Here is a 26986-nt window from a genome sequence, read left to right on the forward strand (position 1 = left end):
TGCCTATCGGGAGAAAATAATACGACCTGATTGGAAAATGTACAGATAAAAAGCTAAGTTTAGTAGGTAGCCATTGATGAACACAGTGTGACTTAAGACAACAACTGGGGATTGTTAGAGCAGAGACTGTAACTCCCTTCCGGGGAGGAGCTGACCAAAATGTCCTCCAGCTCCTGCTTGACAGAAGAGGTGCAGCCAAATTGATCCAAAGGAAATGTCAGAGGAGGCCAGGGTGGGAATTATCAACAACTATGTTTGAGGATTTGTTCCACTTTGTTTTGGTTTTGGTGAAATTATCACAGTTTGCATGTTATATTACCTTGGCACTTAGAGTCATGGCAACTTGTTGCATTTATGCGAGATTTTTTTCTCCCTAAAGTCTCTTCTGTTTGATAGCATATATGTACCTTTCATAATCAACATCAAACTGAAGTAGCTTGAAAAGATAGATAATTTTATTCATTTTCTAGGGTTCCATAACCACAAACTCAGTGGCTTAAAACCACAGAAATGTATGTCCTCAAAATTCTGGAGGCCAGAAATCCAAAATCAAGGGCTTGGCAGGGTTGCTTCCTACTGGCAACTCAGGGAAGTTGAGTTTATGAGTATGTATTATTTTTTATTATGTGTAGTGTAGTACTTTAATAATTATTAAAACTTAAATCATTCACAAATATTGGTCATTTTTCTTACTGGTAACAAAAGTTTTGTGACATATCTTACAGCAATATAGTTAAGAACTGATGCCCTTGATTAGCAATTTTAGAAACCAGAGGCTTACCCTAGCCTGTCTTATTTTCCTAGACTTGTGTGGAAATGATTTGAAGATGATGGCCCATAACAGCACATTTCTGTAAAGCCTGTGCTTAAAACCTTAGAGTGGTCTGGGAGATGAAGATTAAGACCTTGTTATCCATCTCTTAAGGGAAATACCATCAGAGGAAAATGCAAATCTTATTATAGGTCATCACTAAAATGAGGATTGTAATTTATAGAAATTGGGGTTTAATTATGAGAAATAGTTCCGTTCTTGGCTCTTGTTTACTTCTATTTGGAGTTGTTTTCTTGATTCGTCTCTATTCTCTTCTCTTCCTTTTCTTGAATGGAAAGGAACTTGGAAAAGTGATGCCCTGTCCTTGGGCTTGTCAGAGGAAACTTGGAATGTCATTGCCTTTTGGGCACATTTGCTAGCAAGGGGGTGACATATGCTGTGGTGCAGTCTGGGTGTGGAGAGTTAAGGGCTGTTAGCTCCATCATTCAGACATGTTTTAAGTTTATGGAAACTCTGTGTTTCATACAAGTGCGTTTGTGCCTTGTATTTTCCGCTTGTGTTGTATAACGTTCTATTCTTTGTTTTTAACACTTCCCGCCCCCACCCCATCCCTCCGACATGCACCTCAGACAGCATGAACAAGACAAGCTGCTGCTTCCTCTGCTCTCTTGCACACTGTCTCTTTATCTTTAATTAAAACAAAATACACATAACATAAAATTGCCATCCTAACCATTTTTAAATGTACAGTTCAGTGGTGTTAAGTACATTCACACTATTGTGCAACCATTACCACCATCCATCTCTAGAACTTTTACATCTTCCCAAACTGAAACTGTGTCCCCATTAAACGCTAACTTTTCATTCTCCAGCACCCCCAGACCTGGTAACTGGCTTTCTATTTTCTGTTTGTATGATTTGACTTTTCTGAGTACCTCATATAAGTCAAATCAGACAGTATGTGTCCTTTTGTGACTGTCTTATCTCAGCGTAACGTCCTCAAGTTTCAGCCCTGTTGTAGCATGTGTCAGCATTTCCTTTTTCAGACTGAATAATATTCCATATTGTGTATAGTGTACACCACATTTTGTTTATTCATCCACTGATGGACATGTGGGTTGCTTCCATGTTTAGCTGTTGCAAGTAATACTGCTATGAACGTGGGCATACAAGTATCTCTTTCATTCTCTGCTTTCAGTTCTTTTGAATATATACCCAGAAGTGGAATTGCTGGATCATATGGTAATTCTATGTTTAATTTTTTGAAGAACCTCCATACTGTTTCCTATAGTAGCTATACCATCCTCCATTTCCACCAACATTGCACGAGGGATCCAGTTTCCCCACATCCATGTCAACACTTGTTAGTTTCTTTTTTTTTTTAATTTGCCAGTAGCCTCATAATGAGCGTGAGGTAGTATCTCATTGTAGTGTTAATTTGCATTTACCTAACAATTGGTGATATGGAGGATCTTTTCATGGGCTTCTTGGCTGCTGTGTCTCTTCTTTGGAGAAGTGTCTGTTGAAGTTGTTTGACATTTTTTAATCAAGCTGTTGGGCAGGTTCCCTTGTTTTTAAGTCAGAGTAGGTGATGTTTGTCTTGCTCGTGAAACAAAGGTTATAAAAAGAGAACTTGTTTGCTGTGACGTGTAGTTGATTGCTATGAAATGTAGTTGATACATGCAGAATGGAAAGATTTATAAATTAAATGCTCCTTTATTAACATTTTAATGTGTCGAATTTAAATTTCAGAAGCATTCATCTTTCTTCTCTACTTGTACATTTTTGTTTACCTGACAGTGTAAAACCCACAACCAAAAAATAATGGCTTTTTCCCCGTTTAAAATACTTTGTAAAAATAGTAGCCTAGTTGTCATTTGTGAGCCCAGGCTTGGTCCTCAAGTCTGACATAGACTCCCCAAGGCCCTAATGCTGAAGTTCTCTGAGCCATACCACTGCCCAGGCAGGCCCAGGAAGTGTCCCAGCAGTGCCTAAGAAGGTCACCTCCACCTGTGGAATCCACAGTATGGGTAGCCCCCAGGGAGCCACAGCCATCTAGGCCCAGATTCACAGGAGGATGCGGTTACTGCAAGCATCTGAACCTGGCCCCACCACCTATGGGCAGAGTTGGTTCCAGCTCAGTGTGTCCATGGGATGTCTTTAGGTTCACCTTGCTTTTCTGTCCCACGCTCACATGTTGGAGCTAAGCTGCATGGAGTGTCCTTCTCCCTGTACGTATGAGATTAGTCAGCAGTCCTGTCTCCTTCCATATTCTGTCTTTATTTCTGCGACAGTATTTCTGGAGAACATTGTATTTGTGCTTTTCCTTTGATATGTTTGTAATTTTTGTTAGAAAAACCGTTTTAGATTCTAAAGCTTCTACATTCACTATTTCAATCAATGATAACAAACTGGTGTAAGACTAAATACAAAATACAAACATCAACACATTTCCATAAATTGCTGTTATAATGTCTGCCACAAAAAGTTCAGTTGTTTGTATGTTTTTCAAATGTGCTTTGCTTGTCTTGATGATTTACAACTGTTGGCACCGCTGTTTAAGTCTGTTCTGACAGTGAGAAAGTGACTCATTTGGCAAAGTCAGCTTTTTTTTTTTAATAACAGTGAATACTGGTGAGTGGAAAGGGGCTTGTGTACAATTTTCTTGTCAAAGAACGATGACCGGCAAATAGGCAATTTTAGTTCCTTGGATTTGAGCACCACTCTCGCATGCCTCCACCAACCAGCTTGTCTCCACAGAGCTTCCTTCCTCACTTTACACTGAAAATCTGTTATAAGTGTGTGGAAAATAAAAATTTTACACAGCGTTAGTTTTGAGGATGTGGATTACTATTTACAGGTGTTTTTTTTTTTCTGTAAGGAAGAAATTTTTTTAAAAAGTAAAAGGTGTTCCCATTGTTTAGTTATTGCCTTATGATTTGATTTTCTTGTTTCACGAAGAAGAAAAGCTTTTAATTAAATGTATTTAAATAGTAAAAATATACATGTCACTTCACCTGGTTCCAGTTAAATGTGTTAACAGTGTATTTGGTTGGTGCTTAATAAAAACATGTTCAGTGCAGTAATAATTAACTTCAGTTAAACCCTTATATAGGGAGTAAACAGAAATGTTGAGTGGTTACTCAGCCTGGGGAAGGTATACAGCAAGTCATTGGTCAGTATTGGGTATCATCATATTCTTACCATCTTTTTTCTGGAGTTTTAATAGTTGTTTTTTTAAAAAAATCTCTGTTTTAATAAGGCATTTTGATGTTTGAAACTACCTTGGATAGGTATATCAAGACCCTTCAGAGATTCTAAAACATGTTCAGCATTTTCTGGTACAATATTCTCAAAGAACCAGGATACATCTTATTTCTCAAAATGAAACAAAAATGTATTAGACATTACCCTTGTGATTTCAAGCCCACAGTCTGTTACTTTGAAGTATTTGTATCCTTTTACAAAAGAAAAGCCAAATGAAGATCTCCCTGAAAAAATATGTTAATAGAATGTGTCTTTATTTCAGTATCTTAAATAGTGAAGATGGAGAAATATTCAATAATGAAGAGCATGAATATGCATCGAAAAAAAGGAAAAAGGACCATTTTAGAAATGACACAAATACTCAAAGTAAGATCATTCTCATTAATTTTATTTTACTTGTTGATTATGTTGAAATACTAAATTACTCTGACAATGCTATCTTATGAAATAAAAGGTGATACAAATATGTAAATAACAGCCCAGTATCCAGCATTGCCTACAGATTTAGTGATCAAACTTTTTGCAGCTCAACCGTTTCAGTGGGTAAGATGTGCAAAAACAAAATAAGAGATAGCCAAACCCACAAAACAGCCCATGAATCTGAATGCTTGAATTATGGTCATGAATTCAGCTCAATCTTGAGCAGTGAGGCCAAACTGAGAGGTGTCCTGACTTGAGTTTTGAAGTCACTGAAGATTCAGAGCAGGAGACAGACATTCAGAGCTGGAGTTTAGGATGTTAGATGGCAGCAGGGGAAGGCTGGAGGTGGGACCTATCTGTGTGAGGGCATAGAGCTCTATCATGCAGCATATCTGTGAGTTACCAAGACACATGTTAATGTATAGTAGGCTCCCTTACCTCAGGGGATAGACCTCCAGTGGATGCCTGAAACTGTGGATACTACCAAACCTTATGGATACTATGGTTTTTTTTCTGTATGTACACACTTATAATAAAGTTTAATTTATAAATTAGGTGCAGTAAGAGATTAACGAGAATAATAATAAAATGAAACAGTTATAGCAAGATGGCCACCATCACTGCTCTTGCACTTTGGGGCCATTATGAAGTGCAATAAGGGTTCTTTAAATACAAGCACTGTGATATCTCAACAGGTGATCCAATAACCAAGACGGCTACTGAGTGACCAAGGGGCGGGTAGTGTAGGACTTGCTTGACAAAGGGAGGATTTGCATCCCAGGCAGGACAGAGCAGGACGGTGTGAGATTTCATGACACCACCCAGAATGGCACACAATTTAAAACTTATGAATGGTTTATTTCTGGAATTTTCCACTTAATGTTTTCAAACCAAACCTGACTGTGGGTAATTGAAACTGTAGAAGGTGAAACTCTGAATACGGGGGGACTACTTTATGAAGAAGATAGGGTCACATGGAGAATACAGTTAGTGTGATTCTTGAAACTTTTAAGATTTATCTGAAAAATTTGTTTCTATGGAGTACCATACACAGCAATAGAAGAATAGAACTTTTTATTAGGGTACATAGGAATGTAGTAATGTAATTGCATTTTATAATCATTTATGTCTTCATATGGCTTCAGTCATTAATAATACTAATTTTCTTCTAAGTTACTAGGACTTGGTACTGTCTGAAATCATTGTTCATATCTTAAACTGATTTAAGAAACAAAGCAATTCTGTTTGCATTCAACCAAGTAAAAGCATTTCTTGTCAATATAGTAAGTCAGATAATTTTGTTAATATGTCCAATTATTTAAATTCCTTTAAAATCTTCATTTTGAAATGATTTGCCAGATTTTAAAAACAAAGGTAATTTTTATTCTAGGTTTTTATCGTGAAAAATGGATCTATGTCCATAAAGAAAGCACAAAGGAAGTAAGTATTCTGTTATAAATAAGAGAGTATCTTGTATTGTTTCTGTTGAATATGGAGTCACATTAAATAAATGTATTAATAAAGTTGCATAAAACACATTGCTTTTGCAATATCCGATCTATGGTTCACATTCTGACAGATAACAGCATATGAGGAGCTTTTGAGGCAGTGATTTTCCATTGTGTGTGCTTGCATGTGCATGTGGTATGTGGCTGTGTATTTGTGCACACATTGGTGTGTGTTGTGTGTATGGTGTATGTGTGTTGTATGTATGGTGTGTATGTATGGTTGTGCATGTATTTGTGCACATATTGGTGTGTGGGATGTATGGTGTGTGGTGGCATGTGGTATATGTGTGCAGTGTGTGGTTCCTGCCTACCTGTACATATCTGAGTCTACAGCAGGGTTATTTAAACCAAGCATGGACTCCTGCAGTCATACGCATTTTCTCTGTGTTAGCATGAACCCCTGATGCTGATGGGAATGTGTCCTCCCTGTGGCGTGTTTTGGAGGGCAGGGCATCTGTGAGCCCTCTCATTCCACATAAAGAGTGGCTAACATGAAATTAGTAATTGGGTTGGGTTTGTGCAGAGCCATGTGAACTCTTTCCCTGCCTTTCTTTTGCCAAGTTGGGCTAAAGCTTTTTCATGAGCCATAAAACAAACCAGAGAGCTTCAAGCTGTTTCCTGTTTCTTTACTAGGATCCGGGAAGTTGAGTTCCTTTTATAGTCCTAGAAACTCTGCATTTGCTTTATTTTGCAACAATTGGGGAAAATAATTTAGGGAATTACTGTCTATCGTATGTTATTTCAGGGTAAGTTAAATATTCCAGAATTGTTTGTAGATGCTCTGAAACTAGTCCAGCTTCCAAGAAACTGAAGGATTAGATTCTGAGAAAGAAAACTTAATCTGTTTGGTTATGGTTAGTGGGTACAGAATGAATCAGATCCTTAATATACACTCGAATACACCATTAGACGATTATTTGACAGAATCTAACCTAGTTTGTGAAAAACAAAATTTACTGCTCATGAAAGACCATTAAATATTTCATCTGCTCTGTTGCCATACTGATTACAGAACAGAGGATCCCATCCAAGCTAGCATATGCAGGAAAGGAGGATCTTCTTGTGAGGCTGTGGGGATGCTCCCTGGAATCCTAGGAACCAGGACCTAACAAGGCTGAGAGGGACCAGAACTAGGACTGGGTGCTGGTGTCCCTGCACCACGTCATGTCTCCACACCCTCACCTGGTATAGAGCAAGTGCCTGCTGCTTGTCCATGCTGGCTGGTGTCTCACCGCTTCCGAGGTTACATGCTGTGGTTGTAGGTCCAGACATGCTCTTTGTGGTCTGCTCTGTGAATCAGATTTAATTTCCTTTTGTGAGATGGGTGGTGACCTTGGAAAGTGCCTGCTGCACCATCGTGTGGAATATCAGCTGTGATGGATTTCAGATTATAATCTATATCAAAATGAGTGTTTCCTTTCCCCAGAGTTCCCAGGAAAATGTTTTCCACATAGCAGGCAGTCAGTCAACATATTTGGATGTTTTAAATGAGTATATTTCGTTGAGTTGTGCACCCATCAGGGCGACTGGGGTTGACGCACAGAAGCACATGAGCCTCTCAGTGTATCAGCTGTCGGAGGCAAAGGTGCTATGACTCCAGCTGCTTTCTCTAGGACATCTCAAGTCACCTGTTTGGAATTTGAGACCAATCATCTCATGTTTTCTATTACTGTTTTCTAGCTTACTTATCTCTACAACTTTGACCTGAAAATCTGTAGATTTTAAATATTTCAAATATGGAGGATGAAGATGGAGTTTAAAATGACTTCTGAAACCTAATGTGCTAATCTATACAAACCAATATAGGATAAGGGTATATCATGGAAGAAAAACATCTAACCTTCCTCGTCCCCACGGATGCCCCCCGTCAGATAGGGGTCCCTTGGTCACCATCCTCCGTGAAATCAATATCCCGCACAAGAGTGCTACTCTCCTCGCTCCGGGCCCATAACACTTGGGGGTAGCTAAAGTGAACTGTGTCCCACATCTGGTTCCTACTTCAGGGCCATAAAATTCAAAGTCTCCCACACATTCCCCTTAAATAAGGCATCACGATGGATCACAGGTCTATCACCCTATTAACCAGTCACGGGAGCTCTCCATGCATTTGGTATTTTCGTCTGGGGGGTGTGCTGCTATTGCAGCAGTGTTTACAGTACTGAAAATAAATTGTTTCATTTTCTTCCTTTGGTTCTTGGACCTGTGGGTCTAAGCACCAGTTTTTTTTTTGGTGTTTTGGGTTCTTGGCATCCGTGCTCCCAGCCTGAAAGCTGCCCATGGTCACATCCAGCACTTGCCTTCAGCCCTCTCCATCCCAATGCTGGTTTTCAGAAGCACCTTCTTGCTGCCGAAGCACCTCTCCCAGCCCTGATCCTTGTGGTTGAGCATACTTCCAGCCTGGGCAGTGCATGCCTGCTCTGGAGAGAAATCCCATGTTATACTTCAGACTCGGGCAGTACATGCCTCCCCTGCAGAGAAATCCTGTGTTTCAACTAGATATTTATAACACCTACGTCCTCACAATGCAGCTAAATAGATGATTTATGTATTTTTAGTTGCGTAGCCTAGAATGAATCCAGTTTTTTTATGATCTTAGCTTTAACGTCGTCCACACCCCAGTTTGTCCCCAACAAAACAAACCAGCGAGATATTTAATAAATATTTGTCTTTGTCATTACTTCAGCAGGTTGTAAAAAATGTCAGTTAACGGTGTCTCAGGTATACATAAACAGCTTAAAGTATTAGCATTGCTATAATTTTACTATACTCTCATCTAAATCTAAAATCAGTCTTCAAAATAAAAACAAATTGTCCTTTGCCAAAAATTTTTTTAATCGCACAATTAATTGACATTAACTGCCAATTCTTTTTGGCTAATTGACTAATTTTAACTTCTGTCTTGCTGTTCCAGAGGCATGGCTATTGCACCTTGGGAGAAGCCTTTAATCGGTTAGACTTCTCAAGTGCAATTCAAGATATCCGAAGGTTCAATTATGTGGTCAAAGTAAGTGTTCTGTTTCAAAAACTACTTTGATGACTCTTCTGAACAACTATATTTTGAAGATTGTAAGTGTACAACGTTGAAGATGCTTTTGGCAGCTTGAAGGTGTGCCTGTTTGCTGCATATTAATCGAAAAACAGAAGGGAACAAGTTCAGGAGAAAACAGTGAGGTTGGAGGATTTCTCCAGTATTGGTGGCAGAGGTTGCAGAGCCTCAGTGGGAGCAAACACTCATCTGCCCTGTGGCTCTGTGGTTGCTGAGGATGCCACAAGGTGGTCCCTTGGGGGTTGTACCACGTACCTACATACTGTGTCAGTGATAGAACGGTCGTGGGATCTTTACCTGATGATTTCACAAATGTTTTCTGCTTCGTGTTTTTCACAAGGAATGAGGCTTGTGTCACAGAGGAAGAAGTAGCTAATAGAAAACAGGAATTTCATACAAAATAGAATTCCACAAAAGCGTTATTGCATTAATGATACCCTTTTGGAAGAAAGTTTTATCTTGGGCCACACTCAGAAAGGATCTTAGCCATATATTCCATTTATTTGCTTTTGTCCAAAGATTAATTACTATGTGGTTTATGCACCTTCATTCTATTATGGATAAAATAGAAGCTATAGTTTATGAAGCTATTAATTTTGTGTTTCTAATGGTTCTGTGAGACATTGGAAAAATGTTTCTTTTAATTGCTTTTAGGCATTTAAAAGTGCTACTGGGAGGACCAAAAATTTAGGGAGTTAAATAATTGTAAGCCTTAGATAATGTTATTTGTTCAGTTTGCTTCTGAGCAGAATTTCCAGGGCTGCTTATGTAACTACTACTTACAACTCCTGTTGTGCTGCATGCTTCACTGAAGCCCAGCCACCACGTGCAGGCTGGACTTCCCCGGTGTTTTCTGAGTCCTCCTTTAGATATTTACACACTGGCCAGCAGGGTGTTCTCGATAGGTACCTTTCTTATAGATGATGAAACGCAGATTTGACTCAGCCTTGTGGAAATTTTCAGGACTTAAGTAGCTGGGAAAAACATCAGCAGAGAGGTCTGTTTAGCAGTAACTATTTCTCCATGTAGCTCTCTGATAGTTCAGACCATACTGAATTGCTTTATAGTAGCACTTCTTGACCATCTGTCTACATAAAAGGATTTAATTCCTGGTGTGAGTGAGAGAGGATGGAGCACAGGAGGAAGTCGTTGGCTCCTGGTGGTTTCTGTGCTGGGTGCCCTGCTCTCTCATCTTTGGTTACTGACTCTGGAGAAGGTGCGAGTATTCTGTGCTTTGTCAGATGGGGAATCCATAGACCAGGACCAGCATTTTATCAGTTTCAGTCATTTGGACGACTGCATAATATTTTTTTTTGTCTGTGTACCACATACTACTATAATTTGCTGGGTAGCTTTTCTTCAAATTTACTTTTCTAAACAGAAATACCTACTTTAGCCTCATCCTAAACACTAATACCTGTGAAATGGTAAATTTTCTGTCGGTCGTTTGTCTAATACATATAAATGCATAACTATAAAAATTAAAATGTGCTGTGCACTCATGTACCAACTAAGCTTACCTTGCAACCCTCTTGAGAAGGGCTGTGTTTCTCCAAAGCACCTCTCAGACGTGGAGCGAGGGAACTGGTGAGCTTAGGAAGCAAAAGGGCTGCATTGTTGCATGGCTGTCCCAGCACCCTCACAGGTCTGTGCATCTCTGTTGATTGCTGCCTTCCAAGCAGGGCCTTGCTTGGCTCATCTGTGCTCCTGCTCTGTGGGAATCCCACCTTCCCTCTCCTGAAGTCGCTCTGGACCTTGCACACCATTCTTCACAAGTCCAGCAAAGTTACCTCTAAAAAGTGATTTGCTCATGCTTACCTTCTGCTAAAAACAAAATCAAGAAGCAGCCTTTGTGACTGTAGTAAAACCTGAGCCTGTGTCTTGCCTTGGATTGGGCTCCTCCATGTCCCCATCCCAATTCTTGCCCTCCCTGGCCCATGCCCTGTGCCCTCTTCTGTTGGCTTTCTTTCAGTGTGTGCTATTTTTTTTTTTTTTTTACTTTATCGTATGCATTTATCATACATACTGTGCAGGTATTTGGTATTTTTTTGCTGTTTTAAATGTTTATAGCAACACTTACTACAACAACTGAGAGGACTGTCTTGCAGTTCTACTAAATAATTTGATTTTCCATAATTTAGGCTAAGTTGTCCATAATGTCACTCAGTATTATTAGAATACCTATAAATAAGAAATGTAGAAGCATTTTTTTTAAATGCTTGATAAAAGGTTTCCTTTTTTTCTAATGGCATTTAGTAATATCTGCCCTTAAGAATTTGTGTGAAAAACTTAATGTGTATCTTTTTTTTTTTTTTAGATGGAGTCTCACTCTGTTGCCCAGGGTGTAGTGCAGTGGCACGATCTCTGCTCACTGCAACCTCTGATTCCTGGGTTCCAGTGATTCTCCTGCCTCAGCCTCCTGAGTAGCTGGGATTACAGGCATGCACCACGATGCCTGGCTAATTCTTTTTTGTATTCTTAGTAGAGATAGGGTTTCGCCATTTTGGCCAGGCTGGTCTTGAACTCCTGACCTCAAGTGATCCACCTGCCTCGGCCTCCCAAAGTGCTGGGATTACAGGTGTGAGCCACCATGCCCAGCCTGTATCTTTCAACTAATGTTTTATGTAAAATAATTTTTTCCATCTAAACAGCAATTTTAAACTGAGACTAATCAATAATTACTACACAGGCTTAGGATAAAAGTTAGTAGTAGAATTTAGTGTTCAATTACAGATTGTTCCAGCTGCCAAAATAAAGTTAAGTAGTTTGGAATGGAAGTTTCGTTTTTACTCTAATCTTTGAAGTTGTGTTTGAGCCAGATGTCTTGTTGGAGGCATAAAATGGCCCCACCTTTTTGTTCACTGTCCAGGGGCAGATGCTCTTCACTCAAGGCAGGAGGAGCCCATCAGTGCTGGCATCGCTGAGCACCTCCTGTGTGCAGATCAGCGTACCTTGGCTTTTCTAACTAGTGCTTTCAAGAAACTTTGAAATCCAGTTCTAGTCACACTCCCACCATGAAATCTTGTTTGCCAGTGATCACAAGGATGTAGCAATACCAACTCAAGCCTACCTGGCTGGGACCTTGGCCTCACCGCCCCCATCATGTCAGCAGCATTCCCTGGCCCTTAGGTACGCCAGTGGCCGTGTGTTTAAGTTGTCTGCGTCCCCATCCCAGTTGAGCCCCAGGAGCAGGGGCTTGGTTTGTTCACTGCTGTTCACCCACTGCTGAAAATAACACCCCCTTTGTCAAAGTGGTGTAAGTGTGTCCCAACTGCAGTGAGAAGCTGCACTTCCATGAACTCGGAGGTGCCCAGCAAACCCAGGACGGCTATAAACACAGAGAGGGAGACCAGTACCCAAAAGCTGTCTGGAGGAAGTAGAACTGGGTCCTGAGCCTATAGGTTAATGTGACTGTGGTTTTTACACATTTGTTATCATTCCCTTGGAGTCCTGGGCTTGCTTATAGCACTGAGAAGAACAGCCTGCCCCCTCGCCCCTCTGGCAGCCAGGAGGTGGCTTCTGATAGCCAGGCACGAACAGCCCGAGGCTTGGGAGGTGCATGCAGGGCAGTGCATGGCGTGAAAGCTTCCTGAAAGCTGCACGGTGTGCAACTGAAATTTATAAAAATGTTAAATATGCTCTGTTTCCTAAAGTACACACATCTGTAGGAAAAAAGTTTTCAGAATCGTAAAGTTTATATATCTAATTTTAGTTATTTGATAAATTAACTTATCTGAAGTACTTCATTCTCTGCCTGTGGCAGACCAATTAGATAGTACATCCAGTGTCACATACTTTCAGGGGTAGCGTATTTTTAGTTTAGTTTCTTGCCATCATTTATTTTTATGTTTTCATTTGCTTTAGATGTAGGCGAAGAGTCAGTCTCTCTTGTCTTTATTCAAAAGTTTCTGTGTCCCTGGGCATTGCTCTGCCCCTCCAAGACTCCCCAGTCCTGTTTCCTTTAGCCCACCTGCTCCTCATGTCTGGAGATGGACTCCTGCTTCTCAGTATCCCAAGGATCTCTTAAATGTGGAAAGGTGGCCAGGTGCGGTGACTCATGCCTGCAATCCCAGCACTTTGGGAGGCCGAGGCAGGAGGATAACTTGAGCCCAGGAGTTTGAGGCCAGCCTGGGCAACATAGGGAGACCCTGTTTTTACAGATAATAATAAGCAAATAAGGAAAGACATCTCAGGCTAGAATCTCTGGCTATATGAAGATTTTTTTTCAAATTTTTTCATAATTTCTACTAATGACTACTCCATAGTAGCAACTTAATAGCAGCAGCCTCACAGCAGCGCATGGGAAAGATACTTAGTGAGTGACCCTGAGCCCTCCCAGGCGGGGACTTGAGGGTGAGGCAGGGAGGGAGAGAGGCTCTGCAGCCACACAGCCGCTGTTGGAATTCTGTCTCTTTCTTATTTATTTACTCAGGGATCTCAAGCATATGACTTCATCATCACATCCATAGTATCTGGTAGATTTTAGCATCTACCTCAGAGCACTGTTAGAAAGATTAGATTAGTTCCATCATAGGAAGCTCTTGGAACAGTCTGTACTCTGTGTTAGCCACTATTTTGATTTTCTTTTGAGGAGGATTTAGGCAGAGGGATGACAGCTGCATGGAGATCCATTTATGACCCAAGAGGTAAAGACAAGAAAATGGGGCCCAGACAGATGGGCTGAAGGTCACAATGGAATCAAGGACAGAGACCAAAAATGTAGCTCTCCTGACAGCCGTGAAGAGCTTTTTCATTAAGACTTTATTTCCTAAGTCTATAAACTTTGATTTTCCTCTGTTGTAAATTAAGTGACTTTCCTAAATGCGTCATATGACTTTTTTTTTAAATTTTTTAAATTATTCTTTAAGTTCTGGTATACATGTGCACAATGTGCAGGTTTGTTACATAGGTATACACATGCCATGGTGGTTTGCTGCACCCATCAACCCGTCATCTACATTAGGTATTTCTCCTAATGCTATCCATCCCCTAGCCCCCCACCCCCTGACAGGCCCTGGTGTGTGATGTTCCCCTCCCTGTGCCCATGTGTTCTCATTGTTCAGCTCCCACTTATGAATAAGAACATGTGGTGTTTGGTTTTCTGTTCTTGTGTTACTTTGCTGAGAATAATGGTTTCCAGCTTCATCCATGTCCTTGCAAAGGACATGAACTCATCCTTTTTTATGGCTGCATAGTATTCCATGGTGTATACGTGCCACATTTTCTTTATCCAGTCTATCACTGATGGGCATTTGGGTTGGTTCCAAGTCTTTGCTATTGTGAACAGTGCTGCAATAAACATACGTGTGCGTGTGTCTTTATAGTAGAATGATTTATAATCTTTTCATCATGCTACCTGACTTCAGACTATATTACAAGGCTGCAGTAACCGTAACAGCATGATACTGGTACCAAAACACATATATAGACCAATGGAAGAGAACAGAGGCCTCAGAAATAACGCCACACATCTACAACCATCTGATCTTTCACAAACCTGACAAAAACAAGCAATGGGTAAAGGATTCCCTATTTAATAAATGGTGTTGGAAAAACTGGCTAGCCATATGCAAAAAACTGAAACTGGACCGCTTCCTTACACCTTTATACAAAAATTAACTCAAGATGGATTAAAGACTTAAACATAAGACCTAAAACCATAAAAACCCTACAAGAAAAGCTAGGCAATACCATTCAAGACATAGGCATGGGCAAAGACTTCATGTCTAAAACACCAAAAGCAAGGGCAACAAAAGCCAAAATTGACAAATGGGATCTAATTAAACTAAAAAGCTTCTGCATAGCAAAAGAAACTATTATCAGAGCGAAGAGGCAACCTACAGAATGGGAGAAAAATTTTGCAATCTATCCATCTGACAAAGGGCTAACATCCAGAATCTACAAAGAACTTAAACAAATTTACGAGAAAAAAACAACCCCATCAAAAAGTGGGTAAAGGATATGAACAGACACTTCTCAAAAGAAGAAATTTATGCAGCCAACAAACATGAAGAAAAGCTCATCTCTGGTCATTAGAGAAATGCAAATCAAAACCACAATGAGATACCATCTTACACCAGTTAGAATGGCAATCATTAAAAAGTCAGGAAACAACAGATGCTGGAGAGGACGTGGAGAAATAGGAACGCTTTTACACTGTTGGTGGGAGTATAAGTTCAACCACTGTGGAAGACAGTGTGGTGATTCCTCAAGGATCTAGAACCAGAAATACTATTTGACCCAGCAATCCCATATGACATTATAAAATAATGACCTGGCAAATTAGATGGAACTGTTGAAAAGGGCTGTTTTTAAAATTTTAGATCATATTGCTAATCAGGCTTTTGTTTGCTCTGGTGAGTGTTGTTTTAAGCAACACAATCCAATGCTAATTTACTGTCGTATAATAATTTATTCAGTAGGCCCTGCTATATCCCAAGCACCTGGCAAGTAGTAGGCACTTGTTATTCCTAAAGTGAATGAGTGACTGAGCATACAAACCAACTATTGTATACATAAATGTTTTCTAAGTTACTCCAATTATTTTTTTTTTTACCACAGTTAAACTCCTTCATAAGTTCTACTTGAAGTAGGAACTATTAAGAATACTCTAAGATAATTACATTTTTGCTGATAGTTGTACTGCACCTACAGGTTACTTTTTTTTTTTCTTCAAGCAAACTGCATAGTTAGAAGCAGAGGAAGTTATTTCCACTTTATTTTTTTATTTTGTATTTTTCCGAGACAGAGTCGCTTTGTCGCCCAGGCTGGAGTGCAGTGGCATAATCTTGGCCCACTGCAACTTCCGCCCCCCGGGTTCAAGCGATTCTCCTGCCTCAGCTTCCCGAGTAGCTGGGATTTCAGGCACCTGCCACCACGCCTGGCTAATTTTTGTATTTTTAGTAGAGAGGGGGTTTTGCCATATGGGTCAGGCTGGTCTTGAACTCCTGACCTCAGGTGATCTGGCTGCCTCGGCCTCCCAAAGTGCTGGGATTGCAGGTGTTAGCCACCCTGCCCAGTCTATTTCCACTTCATAAAAAGATTCTACACAAAGATATCTTCTAATTTCCTAAGTTAGCAGGACTTTTCTTATACAGAAAAAGATATATTTACATGTATATTTTTCAGTTTTCCTAATTGTTGATCCAAGAATTGGTTGTAGGCTGTTTAATTCCAGGCATTTCCTATAATTACCCCCATAAAAATGCCGGATTAAAGTGTATTAGCAAAGTATGTTAACGCTCCTGAGAACAGATTTGTTAAAGAAGGTCCAAGAAATGACAGTGTTGTCACCACTCAGAAATGGCCATTTCCATTGAAGGAAGTGCTCCTCAGCTCCCCTGAGAGTCTGACCTCAGTTGAATTAAATTTGTCCTTGTAACTGATGTTTTTAAGAAAAATTGAACATAGATTGCTGACGACGGTGGATAGGTGGTGTCAGGGCAGTTTGAGCACACTGGGAATATAAGGCTCCTCATTATATGGCATGCCAAAAAAAGTTTGTCCTCCAGGCAAATATCCAAATTATATTGGAAGTTTGAAATGCCGGTATTGATAATAGTCTGCAAATATCCACTACCATCTTCATTTTTCTTTAATTCTAACCATATTTATCCTATCAACAAGATAATTTGTAGAGTATGACTAAACACAGCAACTAAGAATGCTTTTACCAAAATAAAATTATAAGTTGTGTAACAGTTCAGTTTCAGATAAAAAAGCAGATGTTCTTTCTGCCAGTGCTAGAAGTCAGTGAACATTTGACAGAGAGTCAAAATGGTTCCCAAGAAAAGCAGAGAAAAGGGACAACCCCCAAAATAGAATCACTTCTCACAGACCACTGCTTGAGCAACTTGTGAGTTGTAGGAGGGGCGCTGGTTCCTAAGCCTGAAGTGGAGGACATGTTTTAATCCAGCCCGCATGAGGTTGTAGTGTGGTGCTTCCTTACCTCGGGGCAGGGGTGGGCAGGCAGTCCACACATTGCTAAAGGACCTGAGGAAAGTGGCTGGAGCTTCCAGAAAATTGATGAAAACTACAAAGTCTGCTTGGTTCTGCTTTGGCTTGCTAGATTACATCCCTTTTTTGTAAAAGACAATAAACTTGAGAAGTCTTTTTAAAATTAGATAATCAAAGTTGAGATCACTGAGGGCTGTGTCCAGCACACAGGCTAGCTGGGAAGCAGCAGAGCAGGAAGGCACAAGGATAGATTGTGGGATCCCCCTGCTCTTCAGGTCTGGCCCCTCCCTCCTCAGTGCTGTGGCCTTGGGGCCAGCTTCTTCATCTCTCCCTGCCTCAGTTTTCTCATCTCTAGAGCAGGGATAATAGTAAGACCTACCTCACAGGGGCATTACAGCATTGAAAGGGCATCAGGTACTTCAGATGGTGCCTTTCTAATAATCACTCAGTAAATGCTTACAGTTCATTATAAATCTAAAGGAACCCAAAGGCGAAGATTGAGCAAAGTTGATTTGGTCTGCCCAGTGAAGAATACTTTCTGTATTTTGTAGTAAGGCTGACTTTAAAAATAGAGGTAGTGGATGATGTTGTTTCTCTTTCTCTGCCCTTCCCCATGTATGTGAGGCCCTTCAGGAGCACAGGCACACATGCAGTGCCAATTTACTCCCAGATCCAAGGGTATTCAGGAGTGGACCTCGAATTTCAAATAGCTGTGATTTTATTTAACTTTATTGGATTCTAGTTTTATTATATTACCACCAGAGAGTTTGGCCTTTAAGATCTCTAATTCTTTGAAATGATTAAGTTTTCCTTTGTGGCTTTCTTTATAATTGATTTTTATAAATATTCTATTGATGTGTGAAAAAAATACAGATTCTCTATTTGAAGGATGTACTTTCTTTCTGTTTATCTAATTCTTCCACATCTTTACTTGTTTAGAATTGTCAGATTTGAGGAGATATGCAGTCATGCACTACATAACGATGTTTTGGTCAATGACCGACCGCGTGTAGTGTAGTGGCCACGTAAGATTGTTTCCTTTTTTTACTGTACCTTTCCTATGTTTAGATATATTTAGATATACAGATACTTGCCATTATGTTACAGTTGCTGTTCAGTGCATTAATATGTTGTATAGGTCTGTAGACTAGCTGTGTAGGTGTTGTGTAATACACTCTGTGATGTTCACACAGTGAGGAAATTACCTAGCAATGCGTTTCTCGGATCAGATTGTATCCCCCTTGTTAAGCGACCCATGACTGTATAAAAAACTTCCTACAATATTTGTGTTTTTAACAAATGTTCATTAAATTCCCAACAGACTTTGCTTTATGGCTAATTAGAGGCTTATGAATGATTACAGTTTCTTTGTTAATTGTCTTTCGCCCTGTTATCTTAATTACCAGTTTAACCTGAAATGTAATCTTGTCAACTGTGAACACGGCCCTTCTCACCTCTATGCTTACGTATGCCTCGTGATGTCCATTCTGTAGTCCTCTGAGGGTAACTAATCTAAACTGACCGTGCTAAGCTAATCCCGTGCCTTCTGCTGATGATTTCAGTCTTTTTAAAAGGAATTTTAAAACATGATATTAAAGAAATGTAGAAAACTTATTTCGATGATAGGAGGGGAGGTAGTCGGGAAGACCTTATCTCCCAGGGAACACATATTCTCTGTTCTGGTATTTCTTCCCCTAGTGGAGCAGCAGTTCCAGACCCAAATGTTGTCTCAGGGGTCCTTTTCACTTTTTAAAATTACTGAGGACCCCAAAGAGATTTTGGTCATGTGAGTTATATCTATTAATGTTTGCCACATTAGAAATTAAAACAATTTTAAAAATATTTCTCCATTTATTTAAAAGTAAGGACTGGGCTGGGTGCAGTGGCTCACGCCTATAATCCCAGCACTTTGGGAGGCCGAGGTGGGCGGATCACCTGAGATCAGGAGTTTGAGACCAGCCCGGCCAACATGGTGAAACCTGTCTCTACTAAAAATACAGAACTTAGCCAGGCATACAGAAAACTAGCCGGGCATGGTGGCATGCACCTGTAATGCCAGCTACTGGGGAAGCTGAGGCTGGAGAATCGCTTGAACCCAGGAAGCAGAGGTTGCAGTGAGCCGAGATCGCGCCATTGCACTCCAGCCTGGGGGACAAGAGTGAAACTCCGTCTCACAAAACAAAACAAAAAACCATTAAGGACTGTATGTCTCACACCTTGGCACACCCTCCTGGTGTCTGTTGTGATGGAGGGGATTATTCCTCATCTCTGCTCCTGAGTTCAGTCTTCCATAGTGTAGCATGTTGGACTGTATGTCTCACACCTTGGCACACCCTCCTGGTGTCTGTTGTGATGGAGGGGATTATTCCTCATCTCTGCTCCTGAGTTCAGTCTTCCATAATGTAGCATGTTGGACTGTATGTCTCACACCTTGGCACACCCTCCTGGTGTCTGGTGTGATGGAGGGGATTATTCCTCATCTCTGCTCCTGAGTTCGGTCTTCCATAGTGTCGCATGTTGGACTGTATGTCTCACACCTTGGCACACCCTCCTGGTGTCTGGTGTGATGGAGGGGATTATTCCTCATCTCTGCTCCTGAGTTCAGTCTTCCATAGTGTCGCATGTTGGACTGTATGTCTCACACCTTGGCACACCCTCCTGGTGTCTGGTGTGATGGAGGGGATTATTCCTCATCTCTGCTCCTGAGTTCAGTCTTTCATAGTGTCGCATGTTGGACTGTATGTCTCACACCTTGGCACACCCTCCTGGTGTCTGGTGTGACGGAGGGGATTATTCCTCATCTCTCCTGAGTTCAGTCTTCTGTAATGTAGCATGCTGGGGCCTCTGGAGCACTTCACTGCACACTAACGAATGTGAGGATGGAAAAGGAAAATCATATCTTAGTGAAACTGTGGAAATAGTTTAGACCTCGGGCTCCCCTAACAGGCCCCTGGATGATGCTTTGGGAACCGTGGTGGTAGAACTCTCTCTCCCAGACTCACTCTGCCCTGACCCCTCTTATTGGTGAGAAACAGGCATGTGTAACTCTTCTTTTTCCTTTGAGGAATAAAAGATATTTGCACATTTTGGTCTGTTTCTTTCATGTCTTAGTGCTGTAGGGCAAGAAGCCTATCTGGGGAGGCTTTGGTTATTAAGCAGTGCTTACGGCTGGCTGGCTTCATCTCAGTCTAGGATTCAGATTAGGAAATCCACTGTTGTGTGAATCTGAATCGCATCCGCCAGTCCAGCTATTATTAGCAATAATGCTGATAACCTCAGTTGGCCTGAATCCTTTGTCTCTAAATTGATTCTAAAGTGAGGCAGGGAAAAGGGGTGCTATTCAACACTAAAACAAGGAATTTAATAACAATATTCAGTTAATTTGAAAAGATAAAGGAACAGGATTGAAATTTTAACATTGGTCTTCTCAGCTTTGCTTGGCCTAACCTGATCTTATCTCTGGCCAGTGCCCTCAACTGGTGTGTTTTAGTGTAAGATATTTTTATGTAAACATGTTAGAAATCACAGAATGTTTTTTCCTCCAAAGATTATCATGTAATTATCACATTTATAATGTTATTTGTGGCTCAGTATGTGACTTAGTGATTTCTCATTCTGGAAATCAAGAAAGGCTGGAAGGAGAATTGGAAGGAAGGGATGAAAAAACTCCATTTTCAGAGAAATAAGAGGCAGATGCAGTTCACAGACTCTAAAATGTGCATGAGGCTTACCAAAAGCAGCTAAGCCTGGGCAGTGATACTATAGGCGGAACTGAGCAGAAGGGCTTAGGCTAACAAAAGCACTCGTCAGGGCCAGGTCTAGAAGTCGAGCCCCACATACCCTGTGCACTGAGAGGCTGAGTCACAGATGTTCAACTCCAGCTTGTAGAGTGCAGAAGTTCCAGGGAGGACCACTGACAGCAAAGGGCTTCCTGGATCCAGTTTTACTCAGGGACATGGGCTGTGGGGTCTCCCAGGGATTCACATACATGCAGGTAGCGGCTGGGGGAGAGAGTGGTGGAACTGGGAAGGCTGGAAGCTGCCCTTCCCCCAACCCTGAGGGCATCTGCAAAACAGGTGCCCTAGGAAGTCCCACCTCACTCTGAAATGCCTGTTAGAGAAGGTGACCGTCACTGCATGGATATTCTCTAAGGAAATTGTGGGAAATGTGTCTGTGAAGCAGGATGGAATCATGAGCAGACAGTTCATCGTAAATGAAAAAAACAGGAAACTCATGAAGGAGTTCTGTGGCAGAAGATCCCAGTGCAGGAATGCAACGAAACAGAAAAGAGATTTTAATGAGGTTGAGTATCCCTTATCCCAAATGCTTAGAACTGGAAGTGTTTTAGATTTTGGATTTTTTCAGATTTTGTAATATTTACATATACATAATGAGATAACTTGGGGCTGGGATACAAGCCTAAACATGAAATTCATGTATGTTTCACATACACCTTATACATATAACCTGAAGGTAATTTTATACAGTATTTTTAATAGTTTTATGCAACCCATCACATGAGGTCAAGTATGGGATTTTCCACTTGTGGCATCAAGTCCATGCTCAAAAAGTTCCAGAGTTTGGAGGATTCTGGATTTTGGAATTAGGGATGCTCAACCTGTACAACCAAGTGAGACAGCAGGAGACAAAGTCAAGTTGGCAGAAGAAAGGATGGCAGCAGCCGGGAGAACCACCACAGAGGCGAAGGTGGGATTGGAAGGGCCCAGGAGAAGACAGATGTTTTGGGAAACACAAAAAAGGTGATGGAAATAATACGAATGAGAAAATTAATAAGAATGAAACCATAATCATGAGTTTAAAAGGAACTAGAAAGAAAATTACAGCTGAAGAGAACAGGGAGAGGGGTTCCAGCATATTTATCACTGGAATCTTCAAACAGGAAAACAAAACAAAAGGACAGAACAAATATTTAAAGATAATGTTCAGGAAAATTCTGCTCAGGTAAAAATAGATGGAAGTGTACATTGTGAGAGGGCAAATTTTATGCTGGGGAAGGTTGACTGAGAACAGGTTATGAGTGTGCCATATCCTACAGGAATTATTAAACTCCGAAGATGAAGCAAGAACCTCCCAATGGCTGAACAAACATGTCGTCTCTTACTGAGGGAAAAGATCGGGGTGGCTTCAAATTTCTCCAAATTCTTCACATAGTGGAGTAATCCTTACTTATGGGATCCTCCAGGAAGAAAGGATGGCCCGTGAATTTTATGTCCAGTCAAACCATCTTTTGTATCCAGTCTGCAAACAAACAGTATTGATCATGTGAGAACTCAGGGAATACTTACTGTTCTCATGAGCAGTTTCGGCTGGAGAAACAGTGTCCATCGGACTGGATGTCAGTGAATCTCTACAGCATCAGCTGTGTGGCTGAGGGTGACAGAGCAGAGTGTGAGTGGAGAGCAGAGGAGAAAAGGTCGGTGGTTAGAGGTTTGTTGACTGTCTCACCTGTAATCACAGGGAGGCACTAAGATGTTATTCACTAAAATCAAGTTGTAGAGGAGAGGGATGGAAGGAAGAAGGAGCAAGATGAATGGCAGTTTTATCACAATGTGGAACAGGAAACTAACAGGCTAAGATGTGTTGTGTGAGGATTCCAAAGGAGAGGGAATTACATAGAGTTAAAATTCCAAAAGTAACCCCTAGGACAAAATAGTGCAAACATTTCTAAATTTCAGAAGAACACAGAGAGAACGCACACTTTTTCAAAAAGCTACAAAAACATGTCATAAAATTAAGACCAAACATGCTGTGTCTATACATGTAAACACATAACCTTATACACATAACCTGAAGGCTGGTAAAAGTAAAAGATTTCAGATTGAATCAAAAAGTGAAACCCAACTCCAAGTTGTATGTAAGAAGCACACCTAAAACAGTGATTTACAAAAGTTGAAAATAAAAGAATGAAAAGATACGCTAGGCAAAAGTAAAAAATAAAGTGGGACAAAAAGCATTAAAGGAAAGCAGCAACCCACTTTTTCCTGCCATGATGCACATCAGAGTAGGGGCAACTGGAAAAGCAGGGCAACCCTGGAGGGGCAGGTGGAGCAGCGGCGAGGGCCTCGGTCATCATTCCCAGAGGAGACCTCTACTTCATGGGTTCTGTCACAGGGATTTGTTACTGTGGCTTCCCAGAATACAAATTCTGCAATTTTTTATTTTAATGCAATTTATTTGCTATTTAATAATGAGTTTTTAAATACAAAATGGTATTTAATAATGAGTTTTGGTGTTGTGTTTCCTTTTTAATTTCTACATGGAAGGGCTGTTTGATTTTCTGATTGTCTGTTCAGCAAACAACTGCGAGTATGGGCTTAGGTTGTGAAAATACTTGTTAGTGCCCAACCATTCATTCTAGCCTCTTTCTGGTGTGCCCTTTTGCTACAGAGGCTGGAAAGCTAAAAGCTCCATTTCAGACTCTTGCAGCCTGGGCTCTGGGAGGAGATATGCTTCCACTAACTAAATGAATGCCTGCAAGACTAGAAGACAGAGCTGCAGGCTGCAGCTGCCTCAGCTCCCTTGTATGAAGGTCTCTTCAGGTTTGCATGGGTAGTGACTGTTTCCTATACTTGGACTCGGACTGATACAGTGACTTAATTTAGGATGGCATGTTAGAAATCTTCATGCATGTCTGTTATATCACTGTGGTTTGTAATTCCATATTAAATAGATTTATATATCGCTCAGCTTTTTTTCGTCTTTCCTTTAAGCTGTTGCAGCTAATTGCAAAATCCCAGTTAACTTCATTGAGTGGCGTGGCACAGAAGAATTACTTCAACATTTTGGATAAAATCGTTCAAAAGGGTAAGATGATCACTGTATTTTTAATACTCTAAATCTTAATTAGAAATTTGGTGCAAGGAGATGGGATTTTTCTTTTATCTTTACCCAGTACACATACTGTCAAAAAAATTGTGTAAATAATGTGATAACATCAGAAATACAGGTCATCCTTCCAGTTCCCAGTGTTCTCTTACTGCCGTTTACTTTTTTAAAGTTGCTTTTGCATACAAATGGATATATTAGGAAAAATAACTAATCACACAACTTAAAGCTATTTTACTTTTTCATGGTTAGCTAATCACAGTTCATTTTAGATGTATGCTTCCAAAATTAGCAGGATTGTGACTTCCTCACTTAGGCATCAGATAAGCCAATAATTTTCTTTCTAATTTAATGAGCTTGCCTTGATAAGTTACTGGCTGTTAGTAAATGGAACTTTAAATTTCACACCATGACTTTATACATGCATAGGAATATATGACTCTATATTTAAGCCATTTTAAAGTAGCCTCTTTATGATAAGTACGAAAGAAAGTGTAAACTGACCATTTTAAAGGCAAAATTGTAGACCCAACTGAAAATTTATCAGATAAAATTTTAAAGTTTTAAGAAATCTCATATTTGTGATATCTCAAAAATGATGTCACTTTTGGGTTGCAGTGAAATTACATCTTTTTATTGTGGTAAAATACACATTACATAAAATTTACCATTTTAGCAGTTTTTAAGCATACAGTTCAGCGGCATTAAGTGTGTATATATTATTGTGCACCCATCACCACTAGTCATCTCCAGAACCTCTTCATTGTCCCAAACTGAAACTCATACCACCTTAAACACTGAGTCCCCATTCCTCCTCCCCACCAGCCCCTGGTAATTATCATTCTACTTTCTGTCTCTACGAGTTTGACTACTCATGTAAGTGCCTTATGTAAGTGGGTGCCTCATGTAAGTGGAGATATATATTTGTCCTTTTGTAGCTAGCTTATTTCACTTTGCATAATGTCTTCAGGGTTCGTCCATGCTGAATATGTGTGAGAATTTCCCTCCTTTTTAAGGCTGAATAATATTCTATTGCATGTATAGATCACACGTTGTTTGTCTGTTTGTCTATCAGTGGACATTTGGGTTATGAAACTAGATCTTTTTTTAAAGTGTTGCTTAACTGTATCAATCCATAGTTTTATTTTTATTTATTCCAGTTCTTGATGACCATCACAATCCTCGCTTAATCAAAGATCTTCTGCAAGACCTAAGCTCTACCCTCTGCATTCTTATTAGAGGAGTAGGGAAGTCTGTATTAGTGGGAAACATCAATATTTGGATTTGCCGATTAGAAACTATTCTCGCCTGGCAACAACAGCTACAGGATCTTCAGATGACTAAGGTATAAATATCTCGGCATAAGAGTTGTTACACTCTGTTTTTATATTACAGAAGTTATCTTTTCTAAGCATACATGAAAGACTGCTATAGCTTTTTGAAAGATTTTCTAATGCTTTCATAAGTATTCATTAAATTGTTTTAAAATAGAAAAGGACCAAAGACCCCAATGGCTTATAGTTGCTATTGGAAAGACAGTGGGAATAGCAATCATCAAACCAGGCTGATCCTATGGGTGATTAGATGTAAATAAATTTACCTTCATGGGAAACTGAATATTTCAGTTATTAGAATAACATTCAGTAAATTAAGGCTAAATTGTGTTGCCAGTAATTCTCTATTTATTTAGTTGTTGCTTCTCCCAAGTTAGTAACTTTTTGTCTTCTTCCTTGCTGTCTTTTTTGGGGATGTGTTTATAGTTCTTAGCGACAGTGAACAAGGCCAAAAGAAGGTGCAAATCATGTCAGTTTTTTTGATATTTTTTCTTTATTCTGGTAACTAGTTTCAACAAGAATAATGTTAACACCATTGCCCCAAGTATTTAGATAGTGTTTTATTTAACTCTAGTACTAATAAGAAAAAGAATAAACCGAAGATATATCTTAGCGGTGTGACTTACGTAGCCTTAGTGGTATAAATGATTCTGCAGATTGTACTGGTAAGATCATAGTTACCTTTTATCACAGCACCCCAGTTTCCACATAAAGGAATGGTTTTCAAGTGCCCTTTGAATGCCTTAACTTTTGGCTGTTTATTTGCCATCTAAATATGGGATTTACAAAAAGAGTGATGATTGCCTAGTTATGAGTCTGAAATTATCATTAATAATGTAACATTCAGCGTCAGTAAGAGTTAAGCAAGTTTGTTATAAACGTTGGATTCTTTGTTCTGTTGTTGTCTTGGTGTGACCCTACAGTCATTCAAAGCTTTGCACAGGCTGGCTCTTCGCTGCCTCTTTTACTGCGTTCCCCATGCATAGGTGGGTTGTGCTAAAAGTCCATCTGTAAGACACTTACGCATGGCATGGGGCTTGCTGTAGAAGTCCTAACATGAGTGGCGAGGCCACATGGCCAAAGTCCCCTTTCTCCTGATGAGGCAGATCCATGGTAGTGATGTTCAGCAGGTGACCTTCTGGGGAGAGAATAGGGTGTGTCCTTGTCCATGGTGGGTTTTCATGGTCAGGATCCCAAGGAAGGGGGTGTTTGGGAAAGGCCAAACACCAGACCAGGAAGCAGCCTTTCTCGTCTGGCTGGGAAGTTCCAGGTAGGATTAGTGGCTCTGCATTCTTTGGAGAGAGATGTGGAGCCAGTGGAGAGATGTGCACCGGTGGAGACAACAGCGAAGCTCCAAGGATTGGGCCACACCTCACCAAGAGGAGAGAAAGGAGAAAGCAAGGGACAAGCTTGCATCTTTGACTGGGTGGGCCGAGACAGAGCAGGAAGGCATGGCTGTATGCTGAGCTTCCTTCTGGATCTTCTTTCCATTCATACTACCTGGGAGAGGCACGGGCTGAGGGATAATAGTGCATGTGGCCCCAGCTTGCCCCACTCAGTGCTGCCCATAGCCAGTGAAGGAAGACACTCTGCTTTTGGCCCAGGATGGTTCTTACAGCCCTGGTAGGCAGAGCACACTTACATGGCAATACCTCTCTGCCTCAGCACAGAAGGATAGGTGTTACTGTAGTGCCATTTTGATCAAGTGGGAAAAATAAGGTACAAAAATGAAATTAATGTTTAATCTTTGAGGAATAAGAAAGCGCTGATGATAACACAAAGGTGCCAGTTTTCGTCATGTCCACTCAAATCTTACCATCAGAGACCTTGAACTTGT

At 40.4% G+C, this 26986-nt stretch overlaps 1 protein-coding gene across 20 annotated transcripts in view; it reads left to right on the forward strand.

Moving 5' to 3' along the window:
• Positions 1–26986, forward strand: part of FBXO25 (F-box protein 25) — a 73986-nt gene that overhangs the window by 22404 nt on the left and 24596 nt on the right. For 14 of the 20 annotated variants that reach the window (XR_008536577.2, XR_008536578.2, XR_008536579.2 and 11 more), the window contains exons 3-7: positions 4302–4405; positions 5850–5899; positions 8879–8971; positions 23701–23794; positions 24976–25160. Coding sequence is in view for 15 of the 20 variants with exons in the window: in XM_024344979.3 (XP_024200747.1) it covers positions 4302–4405; positions 5850–5899; positions 8879–8971; positions 23701–23794; positions 24976–25160 (526 nt within the window). In the remaining 5 variants the exon portion in view is untranslated. The remainder of the gene's footprint in view (positions 1–4301; positions 4406–5849; positions 5900–8878; positions 8972–23700; positions 23795–24975; positions 25161–26986) is intronic. The other 6 variants (XM_024344981.3, XM_054656493.2, XM_063816841.1 and 3 more) reach the window with 2 other exon arrangements.

Source organism: Pan troglodytes, chromosome 7 (assembly GCF_028858775.2).
Source record: "Pan troglodytes isolate AG18354 chromosome 7, NHGRI_mPanTro3-v2.0_pri, whole genome shotgun sequence".
NCBI classification, from domain to species: Eukaryota; Metazoa; Chordata; class Mammalia; order Primates; family Hominidae; genus Pan; species Pan troglodytes.